Genomic DNA, 17577 nt, shown 5'->3' with positions numbered 1-17577 from the left:
CCAGACTGTGGATCAACCACGATATCCTGTGTTTGTTCCAAGCCTGTGGAAATAAGTGTGATTTTCTTGGATCCATCTGGATACACTGCTAAGATGGTCCTGTCTCCAGCATTGACAACGTACACGAGACCCGTCACCCAGTCCACTGCCACACCTTGGGGCCTCTTCAAGTCCCTCAGCTGAAATTGTTGTATACATCAAAAACAAATAATTCTGTTTATATTATAGACAAGACTAAGAACATTTCATTTCACACTTGACTACTAAGTAAACTCGCTAATGAGTAAATATACCAACGAATAGACTCCCTAATGAGTAAACTTACTACTGAGTAAACTCACTAATGAATAAACTCACTATTGACTAAACTCACAAGTGAGTAAACTTACTAATTAGTAAACTCACTAATAGGTAACATACCCAAAGAGTAAACTCATTAATATTGTCTTCAAATCCTTCAGTTCAAATGATACCGCAACCTCTTTTTCTCCTCAGACTAATATGCTAAAACGAGACAAGATTAAACACTTTATACCTAAACTTACCAAAATCGTTGAGGAAGAAGCCTCCCTACGGACACGGGAACTATCCTCTTCGTGTGTAGTTGGCACCGACATGGACACTAACGTATTATCATGCAAGTTGGTCCAAAAGGCCCGTGGTTGTTGATCGTACAGCACATCCACACTGTGGACCCTTGTAACCTTAGAGTCTTCCTGGAAAATATAATCAATGTCAAAATATGCAGAGCAAAATCTCTACTCTAATGTGGGTGAAACCAATAACCCAACTCACTCATATGAAATGATATAAAAATGACAACAACACGCCTTACATTATCCGTCATCCAATACCTCATGTTGCACGTGGACGAGTTGTCAAAGATACCATCACCCAAGATTTTGTAATGAAGTGGAACATGTCATGCTCACCTTTGTATTATTGGTCCATAAAAAAGAAAGATGGGAAATTTGAAGACATGTCAGATATAAAAGCAGAAAAATTTATGTAATGATGACCAGATAAAGGCTGTAACACACCAAACTGGCAGCACACAGCTCTAAGTACAGAACAAACATTAACAAACTCTGCAGCCACTGTCAGGTGCCTGAAACAATCGAATACTATCTTTCACTGTTTCCGACATCATAGTGCTAGAGTAAACTTCAAACAAGCATTTATCGCACTTAAAATACCCTTTACCATAGAGCACATATTAGATGGTGGTGACCTCTCGTTACAGGAAAAATATAAAATAATCAAAGCACCGGCTAGGTATCTCTAGTCGATCAACAAATTGGGCCACGTTTGACATGTGTCACATTTATACTTGGCGCCACCAGCAGCCAAACACAGAAAATAACTGCCTTGTAGCAGCATCAAGGATCAGCTGACTCTATAAACACAACATACCGCCCTATGGTGCGGCAAGTCTTCCTCTAACACACACGCCTTTGTTTTAGTCGCCGTTCCTCTATCTACAGCACAACGCAACAAACACCTGAGAGGCAGGACCAAAGAGCCAGAGCTCAACCCCCGCAAGCACAACTAGGCGAGTACCTCTGAAACTCTTATCATTCTCAACAAACAAGTCTCCCACCATTTGTACTGGTGCAGTCATCGGGAGGATAAACAGTTCATGCAAACTGCACCTACCATCAAGAAGAAGAAAATTACAATGTTTGGGGGCATCGATGACCCTCATCAAGTTATGATTTGATAACTCAAACCATGATAGTCCATCATGGACCAAAATCTTATAACTTTTATTTCATTTAATATGAGTTAGTTGGGTTATTAAAATTTCTAGTTACTATAAAGAACCTTTCATATAACCAGTGTTAAATGTAATGAAATGCAATTTCTGGGTGAGCCCCAGTGGCTCCCTGAAGCTGCTATGCTGATATTTAATCATCTTGTAAAATTGCATCAGCTGTGGAGTTCTATAGGCCTACTGGAAACCAGCTCCAGAACCTGGACCACTCGAAGAGGCGCAGGGAGTAGTGACATTTTTGCCACATCACCAGGAAAGGCAACCAAAAAGTTAGCAAGTCAAAACAAACCACTGCTGGCTTAAATAGAGACCAAAGCCTTGAGAACTGCCAGAGTCCCACACAATGCCCAGCCAAGTCTGAACCTGGGATGGAACCAATTAGGACCTCCGCCAGCACAACTAGTACCCAAACCCAGTAAATTGGTAAAGAACCATATGAACAAAAAACCAGCGTTGAATGTAATGAAACGCCATTTTCTGGGTGAGCCCCGGAGGCTCCCTGGAGCTTATCGGGCTAATGTGTGTTATGTTAGACCGGGACATTAGCTAAGGAGTTCAGACCTACCAGGGACCAGCGCCAGAACCTGGCCCCTTCAGAGAGGTTTCAGGGAGCAATGGCCCTGGAAAACCCCATATGGTTGGGGGTTTTCCTTATCTGCCATCGACCGGGGTTAGGCACCCAGAAAGGTAGGCGTAACAAAACAAACCCCACATGGTAAGAAACTACAACAAAAACCGAACAGAGAGGTAGAAAACTCCCTACAATCCCAAGGAAACAAGCAAACAAGCAAACATCACACTTTACTGCCGCGCCGATCGTCCGCGCAGCCCTCCCCACCCCGGGAGGGGGAGGGGGGAGCCCCGGACCTACCGCGCCGGCTGCCAAGCTCCAGTTCGGAAGCTAAGCTTCAACCAACGCGAAAAAACCGCCGACCGGTGGGAGGGAGGGTTTCCAGGGAGCCTCCGGGGCTCACCCAGAAAATGGCGTTTCATTACATTCAAGGCTGGTTTTCTGTGGGGAGCCCCTACGGCTCCCTGGAGCTTCATACCCAAAGAGAAGGAAAAGAAAGGGCTAACCCGGGAGGCGGCCGCCACAAACTCTGCAACGCAAAGCCAAGACAACCGGTCGCAAACCTGCAACCCAAGGCAACAAGAACGCCCAAGAACAGACGCACATATGGATGGGCGGCCAAAAACCTGTGCGACCCACAATTCCCTGCGCCCGAAATGAGCCCGAGACGTCACCAACACAGCAGCAATTGCTGCAAACGTCTGAACAGCACGGGCGCAAAGACAGACCGCAGTAAGAAGGAAAACACTGCGGACGACCCGGGAAACCCGAGCCCTGAAAACAGGGAACGAAGGAACCGGATCAACCACAGCGCATCCCCAGGCACGGTACGCCGGCAACAGCAAAAAGCACAACTGGACAACACAGGACGCACCCCCCGGCCAAACCAAACAAGTACCAATACCCCAAGAACCCCTCCGGAAAGCAGCCGTCTCGACCGTCGCCAGGACAGAGAAAGGCTGCACACCAATAAAGCTACCACCAGTACCAAAGAGGAGGAAACTGAAACCGAAGGGGCTACCACAAACTGAGGGGAAGAGAAGAAGGCACCCTGAACAAGGACCAGGATGGCTCAGGCGACTCATGAGCAGGCCGGAGGGGAAACAAAACGCGAGAAGACGTAATAACCGTCATACAGTCTCCAAGACGAAGCTCGCAGGTGGGACACCGTCAACAAAGCCACCTGAACACCATAGAGATGGCGATACCTGCGTCAAAATACCAGACGCGAAGAGCCAAAGAGAAGGCCGAACCAGTCACGGACAGGACCGATTCGGCCTGCTGAAAGAGGCGAAGCCTCAGGAAAAACGCCCCGGGTACGGACACCTATCAAGCAGCGTCTGAAAAGAAGGCCGGGCCGGCCACAGTGGAACCATAAGGACTGTTCTCGTGGGAATGGGCTGCAACTGAGCCAGAACCCGAAGCAACAGCTGGACCGGGAGAAGAGGTACAGGTACCCCCCACCTCGACCAGGCCTGCCGAAAGCCTCCACCGTGAAGTCCTCGCAGGTGGGAAGGGCGCCACAAAACGGGCGACGCCTAGACCACGCCGACCCGAAGACGTCCATGGCCAGGAGTCCATAAGCCCAACAGAGCCAACAAAACGAATCGGCGACGACTGGCCAACCCACGAAGAGGAATGAACCGAGACAGCTGCCCACCAGGACGCAGGACACACCCCGGACACGAACCACACGGTTAACCAAACCCCCTGTGGTTCCGGCAAGAACCACCAGAGAACAGTCCAAACAGAGCTGAATGGTAGAGTACCTAGTGACCCAAACCCTCCGAAGCGCAAACCAGACAGCCATGAACACCTGAACCGGGCTGTGAGCCCGACGGACAGACAGACTCCATCAACCTCGGCCGACCTGGTGAGCACTGGTCACAAAGCCCCAGCCGAGAGACGACCCGTCCGTGAACACATCGAGCGAAGGCTCGGGGAGCCGCCAAGGCACGGAACCCCGAAAACCCCAAAGAGGAAGCTGGTGACGCAGCACCAACACCAGATCCCCAGAGGAACCCAAGGAATGCAAGAGGCGGAAGTGGAGTCTCCGTAGGAACCAACCGACGCCGGAGCCAAACCCGACTCCGCGGGCAGACAAGCACGCCAAAGTGCAAACTCCCGCACAACCGCCCAAGCAACCGCTGAGCAACCCGGGACCCCCTCCTGAACAGCCAAAGGCGGGACCACAGCCACAGTAACACTTCTGGAGGGAAGACAATGAGGGGCCCAAGAGCCTGAAACAAGGCCCAGGTCCGAACCCGGGACGGAAACAGAAGGTAAAACCTCCAGATCACCAGGAAACCAAACCCAGCGATCTGGAAAGAACCATCCCCTGGCGAGCAGACAAGCGGACTGACTGGGAGCCCACTCCAGCCAGTCGTCGAGGTAGGCCAGACACCGAATCTCAGACGCAGACAGGGCACTAAGATCCGGTAAAGATGCAAAGAGTATACAAAGTGCCCTTCACAAAATAGGGAATGCAATAAAAACAGCAAACCTGAAGCCCCACCACCAAAGCATTGTATGACAATCATATGAAGACATATTATGACACATGACAATCATTATATGACAATATGACAATTATAATCAAAGCATTATATGACAAAGAGTGCTGGGAAGACTGGACACCACGAGAGTAGCTCTCATCCTGTAACTACACTTAGGTAAGTACACATAGGTAATTACCAACCGTGCTAGCCCCAGAAAAACTGGAGAGGAACGTGCCAAGAAGTGACCTGGAGGTCCAGGTCCACCATCCATGCACCCGGCCCTAACCGAATCTGAACAGGAGACAACAGTCCTCCGAGCAGGGCAGAGGATCCAGGGCGCAGACGGAAGTAGTCCAGAAGAACTGCAGACTGGAAAAGCTCATGACTGCAAAGAGCAGACGGGAAAAGCTCATGACCGCAAAGAGCAGACGGGAAGCCCAGAAGGATGGGGCGGATCGACCACGCCCCACGCACCCACGAAGAGGAAATGACGAAGCGCAGGGAAGAAGCCCACCCCGCCAGCTCTGAACCCCCCCCAAGGGGGAGAAGCCGTCCTCCGACGCCAGCAGAGGCCGGAAGACAACCCAAAGCGCCCACCAACAGCGGGACCAAGCGAGAGGCAACAGAGCAAGCTGCTCCCCCAGCGCCCAGTCAACAGAGAAGGGAACAGAACCCCTTCAGAAAGAAAAAGTACACTACCGAAGTCATGAGGAGAGACTACGGGAATGAAACCACACTTCGCTGGAAGAGGAAGTGAGGGGAGACCTGATCACCACATACAAGATACCCAAGGGAATCGACAGGGTTGAGAAGGACAGGCTATGTAACACAAGGGGCACACGCACTAGGGGACACAGGTGGAAACTGAGTACCCAAAAGAGCCACAGATAGAATTAAAGTTTTTTTTTTTTTTTTTTTTTTGAGTGTCAGAATGGGAACGGGAAAGCACTAAGAAGTAAAGTGGCGACTCCTCACACAAGTAACGAGGCTGACCCCCATACAATGTCACATGTAGACATGACAGAGCCCAAGAGGCACAGGAACCGATACACCTGTTGACGGACGGTTGAGAGGCAGGACCAAGGAGCCAGAGCTCAACCCCCACAAGCACAACTAGGTGAGGACATATATTGTAAAAGCACAAGCCGCCGACTAGTGGCAAAGAGCACTACGCTGGCCAGGCAAAGAAGGCACAAAACTGCATCAAAAGGCCCACCTCGACAGCAAAACCTCAAAGTCCCAGCACAACCACAACATGTGCCAAGACCCAAAAAGCTCAGTCTGCAAGCCAGGAAGACCCCGGAACCCCAAAAGGCAGAACCGGGTCACACGAGGAAACAAAGTCCCCCGAACCCACAAAAGGGGGCCCAAGAGGAAGAAACCTCCAGAACGAAACCAAGGAACCCAAAGGAACCCAGAATCGAACCAGGGGGAGCCCAAACCACCACATTTGCCGGCGGAGAACACCACTAAAAGGCAAAGCACAGACCCCAGCAGAACGCCCTGGGAAAACGGTCCCAACAGACCGAAAACCGAGGGGCAAGGTGTGGGAGCAAGCATACCAGCCAGGGGCACTGAGCCTAAACCCAGAGGCTCAGACCCAAAATCAACACCCAAACGTTCCCAGAGGAACAGGCAACGGCAAGAAAACACCAGAAAAACAAAGAAACGACAACAGGAGAACAAAAACCCTGCAAATTTTTTGAAAACTCGCCAGAGACGCTCACTCGCACACCCAGACGCATGTAAACAAACCGCAACGCCGCCCTGGTGGCCATGCCGTGAAACCGGCAGACGAAAATGGCCGCCAGCAGGGGCTGTGACTGACGCTTAATACACAAAAACACGCCAGCAAATGTGGGAAGCTAGCAGACTGGAAGGGCGAAAAACGACGCCCAACAGCAGAAAAACCCCTGAAGGGGCAAAACCGCCCCAGAACTGCTAGCAGGCAACCCCCACAGCCCCGGGAACCAACAACAGAGGCCCCGGGGCAGAGCCGTCCTCCAAGCCCTCCGCCCTTAAAGAAAAGCAAGAGCCCATGGGAAAGGCAACAAGAAAGGGCCGCTGGTAAGACCCAGAAGCCTTGGCAGGAGGCACAGGCTCAAACCTCCGTCCCCAACCCGAACGGGGCATCCCCCGAAAACCGCCCGAGTCTCTGCCGCAACTGAACCCCGCCCCGACCCCGAAACCCGCAGACGGTCCGGAGCCGGGAACATGGAGAGAAAGGGGCGAGCAGCACCTAACCAAACGGGGCGGCCACGGGGCATTCGAGTGGGAAACCAACCTAGCATGTTGCAGCAACCTAACCTAGCTTGCAACACGGATGCCGCCTGTACTCTGAACAGTAATAACATCAGGAGAGTACTGGAGAACGAGCAGAGAATCACTCGCAAGACTCCGGGTCAAGGTGTCAGTGACCCAACAGGCAGCATGACGGAGGTAAAAATGGCGACTGTCACCCGGAGACAAGGGAACAGCAACCAACGATCCCGTTCAAGACGGGTTGGAACCCGGAAGACACATTCAATGGTCCCCCGAGCCCAGACAGGGGTTTCCAGGGCCCGTAGGGTAACAACTACGGGAAGCCCGGGCAAGGTGTTGCTAACCGGTTAAGAAACCCAAACATAACAAGAGGGTAGATGATAGCACTGAAAACCCCTGAGACGTGTACAAGCACGGGGGCCTAGCAGAGGGCCGCCAAACACTACCAGTGGAACTATAACCACCTTAGGCAGACCCCCACCAGGCAAGAAAATGAAAAACAAAAGAAAAACCCCGCAAAAGTACACCGTCTCCAGAGGCAACAGAAACCGGCCGCCGCTTAGGTGGCAGGCTGCGCAACACCTTGACGCCCTAACCAGCACAATACCAATCCCTACCCAGGGCCAAACAAGGGCCCCAAGCCCCAGCTGGCCCCAAGGGCGAGGCAAATGCCGAACAGCAAGAACCTCTACGGGAATGGTTCCCGAACGCCCCAGGGAAGATAACCCTGTAACGCAAGGGCAGTACTCACAGGGCGCTTAGGGAAGTCAGCCACTAAGCACATGCAGCCCCGGCACTGATGAAGTACTCCTGGCCACCGCACACCACAACACACGGCAGTGAACGCCACACAAGGCAAACACCGCCTAGGAAACTGAGGCCAGAGAAGCGTCAATCCCGGTTGACATTAGCGAACGAACTGGAGCTTGGCAGCCGGCGCGGTAGGTCCGGGGGTCCCCCCTCCCCCTCCCGGGGTGGGGAGGGCTGCGCGGACGATCGGCGCGGCAGTAAAGTGTGATGTTTGCTTGTTTGCTTGTTTCCTTGGGATTGTAGGGAGTTTTCTACCTCTCTGTTCGGTTTTTGTTGTAGTTTCTTACCATGTGGGGTTTGTTTTGTTACGCCTACCTTTCTGGGTGCCTAACCCCGGTCGATGGCAGATAAGGAAAACCCCCAACCATATGGGGTTTTCCAGGGCCATTGCTCCCTGAAACCTCTCTGAAGGGGCCAGGTTCTGGCGCTGGTCCCTGGTAGGTCTGAACTCCTTAGCTAATGTCCTGGTCTAACATAACACACATTAGCCCGATAAGCTCCAGGGAGCCGTAGGGGCTCCCCACAGAAAATGAACAAAATAAGACTGAGGGGCAAGGAAGGAACTGGTGTATATCAAGAGAACATGCTGGGCAGTGGTATTAGGTAGAAAGTAGTTAACTTAAGTTTAGTACAGCAATATTGGCAAACACTTTGAAGCTAAATAATGCATGGAAAGGTATTTTTTGTGTAGGTGAATAAACTTTTTGAAGGTCATTCGAGGCTTGACTGAGAATGCGTCAGTGGTTCCCATCTCTCTCTCTCTCTCTCTCTCTCTCTCTCTCTCTCTAAGGGTCTTGCAGAATAAAACTGAAAAATACTTGTGCTGTATCGGGGATGAGAAGATTGCATGTGAGAGCTTGAAATAACTCCCGCTGCACTGAATATGATGTGATCGCAGTAGGCTTGAACAGACCCCTTGCCATGTTGGGTACAAGAAGATCATACTAACTAGGTCGGCACTTTGCTATGTCCATCAAATAGCAATGCTATAACGTCAACAGAGTGGATTGCTCAGGAAAGGACTTTCCATCTACATTCAAAGGATTTATTATTATTATCTTTAGTCCTTATTTCTTATTTGTTGTTCTCTTTCTTCCAGTTAGATGCCTTTCCCCCACCCCTATGAAGGTGGTAAACAGGTAAGGTATTTATGATAGTAATAATTTAGAGTTGCCAAAATGCTACCAAGAAATGAAGAGCAATTGTCATTATTCCTACATGTTTAAACATGCATACAAATATATAATAAATTTAGCCTAAATTATGATCAAATGTTACCTCGGTTAAAGTGAGAATACTAGCAGAGTTGCCATGTTTATATGGAGAAAGTTTTCTCAAGTGGTTATCATTTGCCAACACCATGTACGCCAGGTTGCCGTCAGCAAAACACGACTTCTGATTCTTCTGGGAGTAGCTGTGGAGGGAGTAGCCAGGAGCGCAGGTGCACGTGTGGTTCCCATCCTTCTTCACATTGCACACCTGTGAACATTCTCCAAATCTGAAAAAATGAGTGCCAGATATATGCTTGTATTAGATATATGATTGCTAGATATATTCTATTATATAATATATATATATATATATATATATATATATATATATATATATATATATATATATATATATACATACACATTTATTTATATTTATATATAAAACAGATACAAAAATAGATCTATTCAATGGAGAATAACCAGAGTGAAATAGGGGAAAGATAGCTCGAGAACTTTCACCTGTTCAAGGTATTCTAAACAGCTAGACTCATAGGGAGACAAAGGCAGCAGCAGTTATATTCAGAAAATCAGATTAAGATATAAATGCTAAAATTGTAACATTAAACAGTTTATTTTGACACATTCTTACATTAGTGAAACATACGGTAGTGGACTGACATTTGCAGACAATGATACCACAGTAATTAATTTGACCTGTGTTTTACCAGTGACAAGTTTCTAGAGTATGTTTTGCTCTTGGCTGCAGCTATGGGTAACCTAAAATAAAAACCTACCATTTTATGTAATGAAACTCTTCTTTCTGGGAGGGTGCCCTCAGTGGCTAGCTTCAGGAACCCACCAAGGGCACCCTCCCAGACTAAGAATGTTAGTAAACATTTGTCAGTGAACAAGGGCACATACCTGCAACCTTTAGGGCAATTCTCTTCATCACTGTCATCTACGCAGTCATCAAAACCATCACATAAACTCTCTTTCCCAATACAGTGGCCATTTTTACACTGGAACTGTCCTGGCCCACACACTTTTTTTCTCTGGCCTGAAAAGAAAAAGAATACATCAGCTTGAAGAAACTACACAGTACAGGATAATGCCCACATGCTGGAGGCTTTTATTAGGTAGTGTAAAGAGACACTCGCACATGTTTTAAAGAGGGACAGTTACTCTAAGTTAAGCCTCTACTATAAGACTGCCAATTTGTTGGTTAAGGACATAGGAATATGACTGCAACCACCTTCCATATATAAAGTTTTATTGTAAACAATGAGGGCAAGACTACAAATTACCATACACTTCAATCTGCTCATTATTTTAAGGAACCAAAATTCCTGAAGAATCCGTGGGTATCTCACTCACACGTGAGAAAGCATGTCTCAGTACTATCATATGGAATTCACATTTGTAACAATGTCAACCAAGGGCACAACCCAGATGGTCTAGAGGATAATGAAATATCATACGATGCAGTTACTACATCATGCTGAAGTTTTATGCAACATCACATTATCAGTCCCTGTGGTGCAGTGGTGATGCTCATACCATGGCTTGCGAGTGATTTTGACTGACATTGAGCCTTGGTGAAGAAGGGTCGACTAGAAACCGATCCTTAACTGCTCACCCCCTGCTCACCAGTAGTTATTGGGGACTTGCTTATAAAGTGAGTGGCAGCATGTGCTCCATGGAGTAGTAAGGTAAGGCAAGTAAGGAGAAGAAAGCTTCAAGAAAAGTAACATGAGTCAGAAGTCATCTACAGGTTGTGTTGCAGAAAAAACTTGTAGAGTAAGATGTAAGACGAGCTGTGGGAGGGGAAAAGTTCGAAGTCTGCTAGCAACGGTGCTCACACTGGCAACCAAGTTCATAAAATTACCCATAATGGTGAAGTCTCAAGAGGAGAAGACTTGAATCCTCTTGAGAATCCTCCGGAGCTACATCCACACAGCCGCGAACTCCCGCACTGTGCTGAGAGCCCGATGGAAGGAAGGGCCCCACCATCCCTGGGCAGTGCTCCCCCAGCCTGGTGAGCACTGGTCACAAAGCCCCAGCCCAGAGACGACGTGTCCATGAACACATCCAGTGAGGGCTCGGGTAGGCACCAAGGCACTGAATCCCCGAAAAACCAGAAGAGGAAGCCAGCAACACAGCAACCGATGCAACGCCCACGGAAGCCGAACCCAGTGGTCGTGAGAGAGGTGGAATGGACGTCCCTGAAGGAACCAGAACAGGCGACGAAGCTACACTCGACCCGGCGGGTAGACCATCATGGCAAAAGTTCAGGCTCCTGCACAAACCCTCAAACAACCGCCGTGTGATCCGGGAGCTCCTCAAAAACAGATGCAGGTGGGAACACAGCCGAACCAGTGCCACCGGAGGGAGAGACAGGGAAGCGGTCCGAGTGTCCCACACAAAACCCCCAGCCAAGACTGAACCTGAGAGGGAACCAGATAGGTCTTTCGCCAGTTCACAAGGAACCCAATCCCGGCGAGCTGGGAAAGAACCAAAATCCTGGCAAGCATACACAGAGACTGGCTGGGAGCCCACACCAACCAGTCGTCAAGGTAGGGTAGAACCTGAACTAACTGACGCAAGCGGGCCACCATGACCTGAGTACGGAGTGAGAAAACACAAGAAGCCAGATTCAAACCGAATGGAAGGCAATGAAAGCGGTAACTCTGATGCCCCACTACAAAACCGAGCCAGTTCCTGAACCTCGGATGAATCGGAACATGCCAGTACGCGTCCTTGAGGTCCAGGGACACCAAGTGTTCAGCTCCAACAGGAGACGAACCTGGGATAGAGTAGTCATCTGAAACGAGGGGCAATAAACCCATGGGTTCAGACCGGACAAGTCCAGAACGAACCTAAGGTCCGCGCAATCCTGTTTCAGGATTGGAAACATGTGGGAAACCCACATGAGGGATGAGGTCATTTCGACCACGCCCAAGCGAACCCACTCCAAGACGACCTGACAGGGCGCAGAAGAGGTCTGCCCCGCCAGCCCCAAACCCCCCGAACAAGGAGGGGCCACCCAACGCCACCACAGGCCGCATAAAATGATCCGAAACGCCCATAAATCGCGAGATCAGGCACGAGCAAACAGAGCAAGCCTTCCATCCCCCACCGCCCCATCAATGGGACGAACCACGAAAGAGCCGACGCACCTTACGAGCACCCAAGTGAAACACAGGATGATCACCCAATCAAACCGGTGCCGGTGCCAAATCTGGCACCAATGGCCTATCATGATGGGAAGAACCCCGAGCCCTGGCAGAACCCTGCCATGAAGGCCCCTCACGAGCCCCCCGGAGGACCAACAAATCCAACATAGGACGTTAACTGGCAGAAGCAGCCTGTAGATACTGCACAATCTGCTTTTGTCCGTTGCTGTTTGCAGACTCTGCAAACAGCAATGGACAAAAGGGCGAAGACAGCTTAAGAGCCAGTGCCCATGCAGATTCCAAGGAAGAAGCGAGCATCACCAGCCAACACGCGAGCTGAGAAGCAAAAAATTGCGAAACCGCATCCCGCAGGAGCGGCGGGAACAGCTTCAACAATGCAGATGATAAACGCACCACCGAGGGCAAAGCACCAGACCCAGAGGCAGCTCTAAGCACCTCCACATCCACCTCAAGCCAGTTCGAGGACAGCTCAAGGAGGGAGAAGAAACGCAGGGCCAGGGGCCAACAAGCCACGCGTGGGTAAATCTTCAGCGACCAATGCAGCCAAAAAGGAAGGACCCTTCACATGAAGCTGCATCACACCAACATCCCACAGAAGGGCAGGGGCAAACAAGCATGCATTGAGATGCTCAAATTTGCCCCCCCCCCCCCAGGAAAACCTGCAACACCGTGTGAGCCTCCCTCCACTCAAGCGTGCGGGATCGACAGAATGTATGCCAAGCTTCCAACGAAAGAAGTAGGCAGTTTGCTAACCAGGAAAACTCCAGAACTTCATATCAAACCCATTTGGGCATGAAGATCCACACACAAAGGAACACGGATCCATTACAAAAGCATAATCCGGGTCGCGCAAGAGGTAAGCCACAAGGGCTTCACGCCCTTGGGACGAGAAGCAGGAAACCGAAAACTTCCAGAAGGACAGACCCAAAGAACCGACGGAATCACAGAACTGAACCCGGGGAGGGGTAGACGCCAAATCCAATTCGTACAATGAGGGAGCGATAGCGAACCTCTCTCCTCGTAACACCAAGCCCCGCTCAGAGGGTACAAAAACCCTGGCGGGGTCCAATGAGGCTCCAGGCCCCCCCAAGTCAATCCCTCCACCACCCCAGGAACCTCACCCCGAAGACTGGGCACAGAAGTCCTCCAACCCCCCCCCCCCTCCCCTCTAAAGAAAAGGCAGGAATGAAGGGGGCACATTGGTCAGACCCAGAAGTACGACCTGGAGTTCCAGGCTCGAATGCCTTCACCGCTAGTCCCCAAGACGTTTTGGAGCCGGAAGCAAGGGGGAAGGAATCAGAAGAACAACCATAGGGAAAGAACAAGGAGGGGTGGACAAAATCAAAGTCGAGGCAACTCCCACCCCAAAGTCCGGATCCCTAAAACCAAAATGGGAAGTCTCGAGGCATCCGGGGAAGCAATCAACCTATCGTGTTGCAGCAACCTAAACCGAGCATGCAAAGCTTCAGCCTCCTGCACCCACATGTCATGATCAGTAGCTCGGGTGAACTGGAGAACGTACAAACAACAAACGTCGCACGACTCCGGGTCAAAAGAATCACCGACCCTACAGGCAGCATGGCGAAGGCACAACCTGTGATTGTCACCCTGAGACAATGGGACAGAGCAACAGTCAATCTCGCACGAAGCAAGAAGGGACTCGGGGGTCGCATCCATTGAACCAAGGAGCCCCTGCAGGGTTTCCCAGGCTCTTAGCCTAGGTAACATGTTAAGGAAAGCCCAGGAAGGGTACAGCTAACTGGCATCCCAAAACTACCAAGCAAACTACTAAAAGCTGCACCCCCGGGACGTGTACACTTGCGGGGAGTCTAGCAGAGGACCACCAAGAACAATAAGGTATGACCAACCAAGAGGTAGACCCTCCAATAGGTTGAGAAAAAAGAAAAAGAAAACCACATAAGAGGACAACGTGCCCAGGTGGAACAGAGCCGGCTGCTATGAGAGGTGATAAACTGTGCTGAACCGTGCACCCCTACCAGTGACGAAAATGGCCCCATACCCAGAGGCAAACGGGCAAACAAAAACCCTAGCTGACTCCAAGGGAAGTGTATCAACGAGCAGTAAAAGGTAAAGCGGAGGTAGACCCCAAGGTAACTTGTGGAAGGTGGCCCCCAAGCCCCAAGGGCAGTACTTACAGGGCACCTAGGGAAGGAAACCCTAGGCACATGCAACCCAAGTACAGTACTTGAAGAATATTACTCCTGGCTCGAACACCAACTGTAGAGACAGGACCACGCCACAAGGCATAGAAACAGACAAAATCTGGAGCCAGAGGAACACGACTTTGCCAGCAACACATCAGCCAAATAGAGCTGAGGGTGTGGATCGCCGGAGCGAGGGTCTGGGGCTCCCCCCTTCTCTTTCCCGGGGAGGGGGTGGTTGTATAGACAGCGGCACAGCAGCGTTATGACGTCATGCTTGCTTCTTAATTTTCATTTGGGGTGACCTAGGGTGCCAGGGACCCCCCTGGGGTGACCTAGGGTGCCAGGGACCCCCCTGGGGTGACCTAGGGTGCCAGGGACCCCCCCTGGGGTGACCTAGGGTGCCAGGGACCCCCTGAGGTAACCTGGGATGCCAGGGACCCCCCTGGGGTGACCTAGGGTGCCAAGGACCCCCCTGGGGTGACCTAGGGTACCAGGAACCCCCTGGGGTGACCTAGGGTGCCAGGGACACCCCCTGGGGTGACTTAGGGTACCAGGGACCCCCCTGGGGTGACCTAGGGTGCCAGGGACCCACCCTGGGGTGACCTAGGGTGCCAGGGACCCCCTGGGGTGACCTAGGGTGCCAGGGACCCCCCTGGGGTGACCTAGGGTGCCAGGGACCCCCTGGGGTGACCTAGGGTGCCAGGGACCCTCCTGGGATGACCTAGGGTGCCAGGGAGGGTAGGTGCCAGGGACCCCCCCCTTGGGTGACCTAGGGTGCCAGGGACCCCCTGGGGTGACCTAGGGTGCCAGGGACCCCCCTGGGATGACCTAGGGTGCCAGGGAGGGAGGGTGGCTGGGACCCCCCCCCTGGGGTGACCTAGGGTGCCAGGGACCCCCCTGGGGTGACCTAGGGTGCCAGGGACCCCCCTGGGGTGACCTAGGGTGCCAGGGACCCCCCTGGGGTGACCTAGGGCACCAGGGACCCCCCCCAGGGTGACTTAGGGTGCCAGGGAGGGTAGGTAGGTGGCTGGGACCCCCCTGGGGTGACCTAGGGTGCCAGGGACCCCCCTGGGGTGACCTAGGGTGCCAGGGACCCCCCTGGGGTGACCTAGGGTACCAGGGACCCCCCCTGGGGTGACCTAGGGTGCCAGGGACCCCCCTGGGGTGACCTAGGGTGCCAGGGACCCCCCCAGGTGACTTAGGGTGCCAGGGAGGGTAGGTAGGTGGCTGGGACCCCCCTGGGGTGACCTAGGGTGCCAGGGACCCCCCCTGGGGTGACCTAGGGTGCCAGGGACCCCCCTGGGGTGACCTAGGGTGCCAGGGACCCCCCTGGGGTGACCTAGGGTGCCAGGGACCCCCCTGGGGTGACCTAGGGTGCCAGGGAGGGTAGGTAGGTGGCTAGGACCCCCCCCCCCTGAGGTGATCCAATGGTGCCATAGATCACCCATAGATTTCGAGTCACTGCAAAGTTCTTCATGCCAAAAATAACCATGGGGTCAAGAATGACCTTGCAACATTTCCAAGCTCGTAAACTCTTTAATAAATACAGACTAAGCCACCATGATTGAGGAAACATGTATAGGTTTGATAAGTGGATATGAAGATGCTTGATGATATCTGGCTCGGTTTTCCTAAAAATATCCTTCGACATTATTAAGATGAGATCAAGAGAAAATGGTACTCGTTTTGCAGGTGGACGCTGCTAATACTTACACAGCTCCGGAGCTTCATCTGAGGCATCGTGACAGTGGTCTTCACCATCACACACGTGGCCCTCCATAATGCACACGTTATTTTTGCACCTAGGAAAACACAAAAATTTAAATGTTGTAAATTTCAAGCCTTAAATCAGTATAATCCAGTTTCCTTCATAAAAAAAAGCTTCCAGTTCTAAACTGGCATATACATGTTCCACTTAATCTTAGGCTTCCCTATTCTAAATCAGTATAAAATGGAGTTTTAAAATTAGAGGCCTTCTGAAATTTGTATCAGAATAAACCTGATCCATTTTGCTTCATTAACCCCTAAAGCTTTCCTGTTCTCAGCATAAGCTTACACTGTCTACCCCTCATACCATCCTAGTGTAGCGTGGCACATACCTAAATTTGCCTGCAGAGCACGAACGATTGGCACACTGTTCCTTGCTTTCATCGCTGCCATCTGCACAATCATTCTCACCATCGCAAACCCACGAGTCAAAGACGCACGTGCCATTATCACAACGGGTGAATCCGGGGCCACAAGTGCTGCTGCAGTTGCGCTCGTCCGATTCGTCGCCACAGTCGGGATCCTTATCACACACCCAGTCTCTGTGCACCAAGTTATCATTAGTAATTAATTATATAAATTACAAAGTATTATATAATACACAGCATGTTTAGTAGGTAAGTGTAATGTGCAATACACCTTCACAGGGATGTATGTTATATATACAAAGCCTGTAACACCATAAAGGTGTTTAGTTTTTATTTATTTAATATTTCACAGAGTACGAGAGTCAACCGAGACAGGATTTTGAGAGGCACCAGGTTGGCGGCCCCTAGTAATTAAGAAAGTCACACCAAGAAGTGTTAATGACCACAAGTCAACCTGTGGTCAGCTCGTGCGATTTCACCTTGCTTCTGCTAAACCGATAATAGCCAACGGTTGGTAGTGTCGTTCCATCAAACAAGCCGCCGTTTAAGGTGGGGCCTTGGTAGAGGGCCTGGAGCTATCTACTTGTGGGCAGAGTTAGCTACTAGGTTCCCAATAAATACCCAGGGAACTGTAGATTCGAGAGGACAGGAGACAGCACAACAGGAGCAGAGCAGAGTAGAGCAGTGAGCAACAGACAGTCCAGGCTGTTCGGCTGGGTGGGGACTCCCCCTGTCAACCCCTCCACCCCCTCTCTATCCTAATTAGGCTCAGTCTTCCGTGAGTTAAACGTGAAGGTGACTTAGTCATGTTTACTAAAGTATTGTGTGATTATCTTGGGGCAGACGGTTGTTATGGTTCTCAAATTCTTGTGTAATGACTCACTTTGTATATTAATCTTGAACAGTAAGCTGAATTGCTTAAATTATGATACTTATGTAAAATATAATTGATGA

The 17577-nt window shown here is 50.9% G+C and overlaps 1 protein-coding gene across 1 annotated transcript in view; it reads right to left on the bottom strand.

Annotated features, from left to right (window-relative positions):
* The window catches only part of LRP1 (LDL receptor protein 1), a 704914-nt gene that overhangs the window by 56196 nt on the left and 631141 nt on the right, over positions 1–17577 (bottom strand). Inside the window, exons 58-63 of the mRNA XM_069324493.1 lie at positions 16588–16797; positions 16202–16290; positions 10051–10186; positions 9194–9413; positions 546–716; positions 1–179 (exon numbers count right to left, since the gene is read on the bottom strand). Of these exons, the coding sequence (XP_069180594.1) occupies positions 1–179; positions 546–716; positions 9194–9413; positions 10051–10186; positions 16202–16290; positions 16588–16797 (1005 nt within the window). The remainder of the gene's footprint in view (positions 180–545; positions 717–9193; positions 9414–10050; positions 10187–16201; positions 16291–16587; positions 16798–17577) is intronic.

The sequence above is a fragment of the Procambarus clarkii genome, chromosome 14 (genome assembly GCF_040958095.1).
Source record: "Procambarus clarkii isolate CNS0578487 chromosome 14, FALCON_Pclarkii_2.0, whole genome shotgun sequence".
Lineage (NCBI taxonomy): Eukaryota > Metazoa > Arthropoda > Malacostraca > Decapoda > Cambaridae > Procambarus > Procambarus clarkii.
The sequence above is the reverse complement of the archived record's forward strand: the minus strand, read 5'-3'. Positions and strand labels throughout refer to the sequence as shown.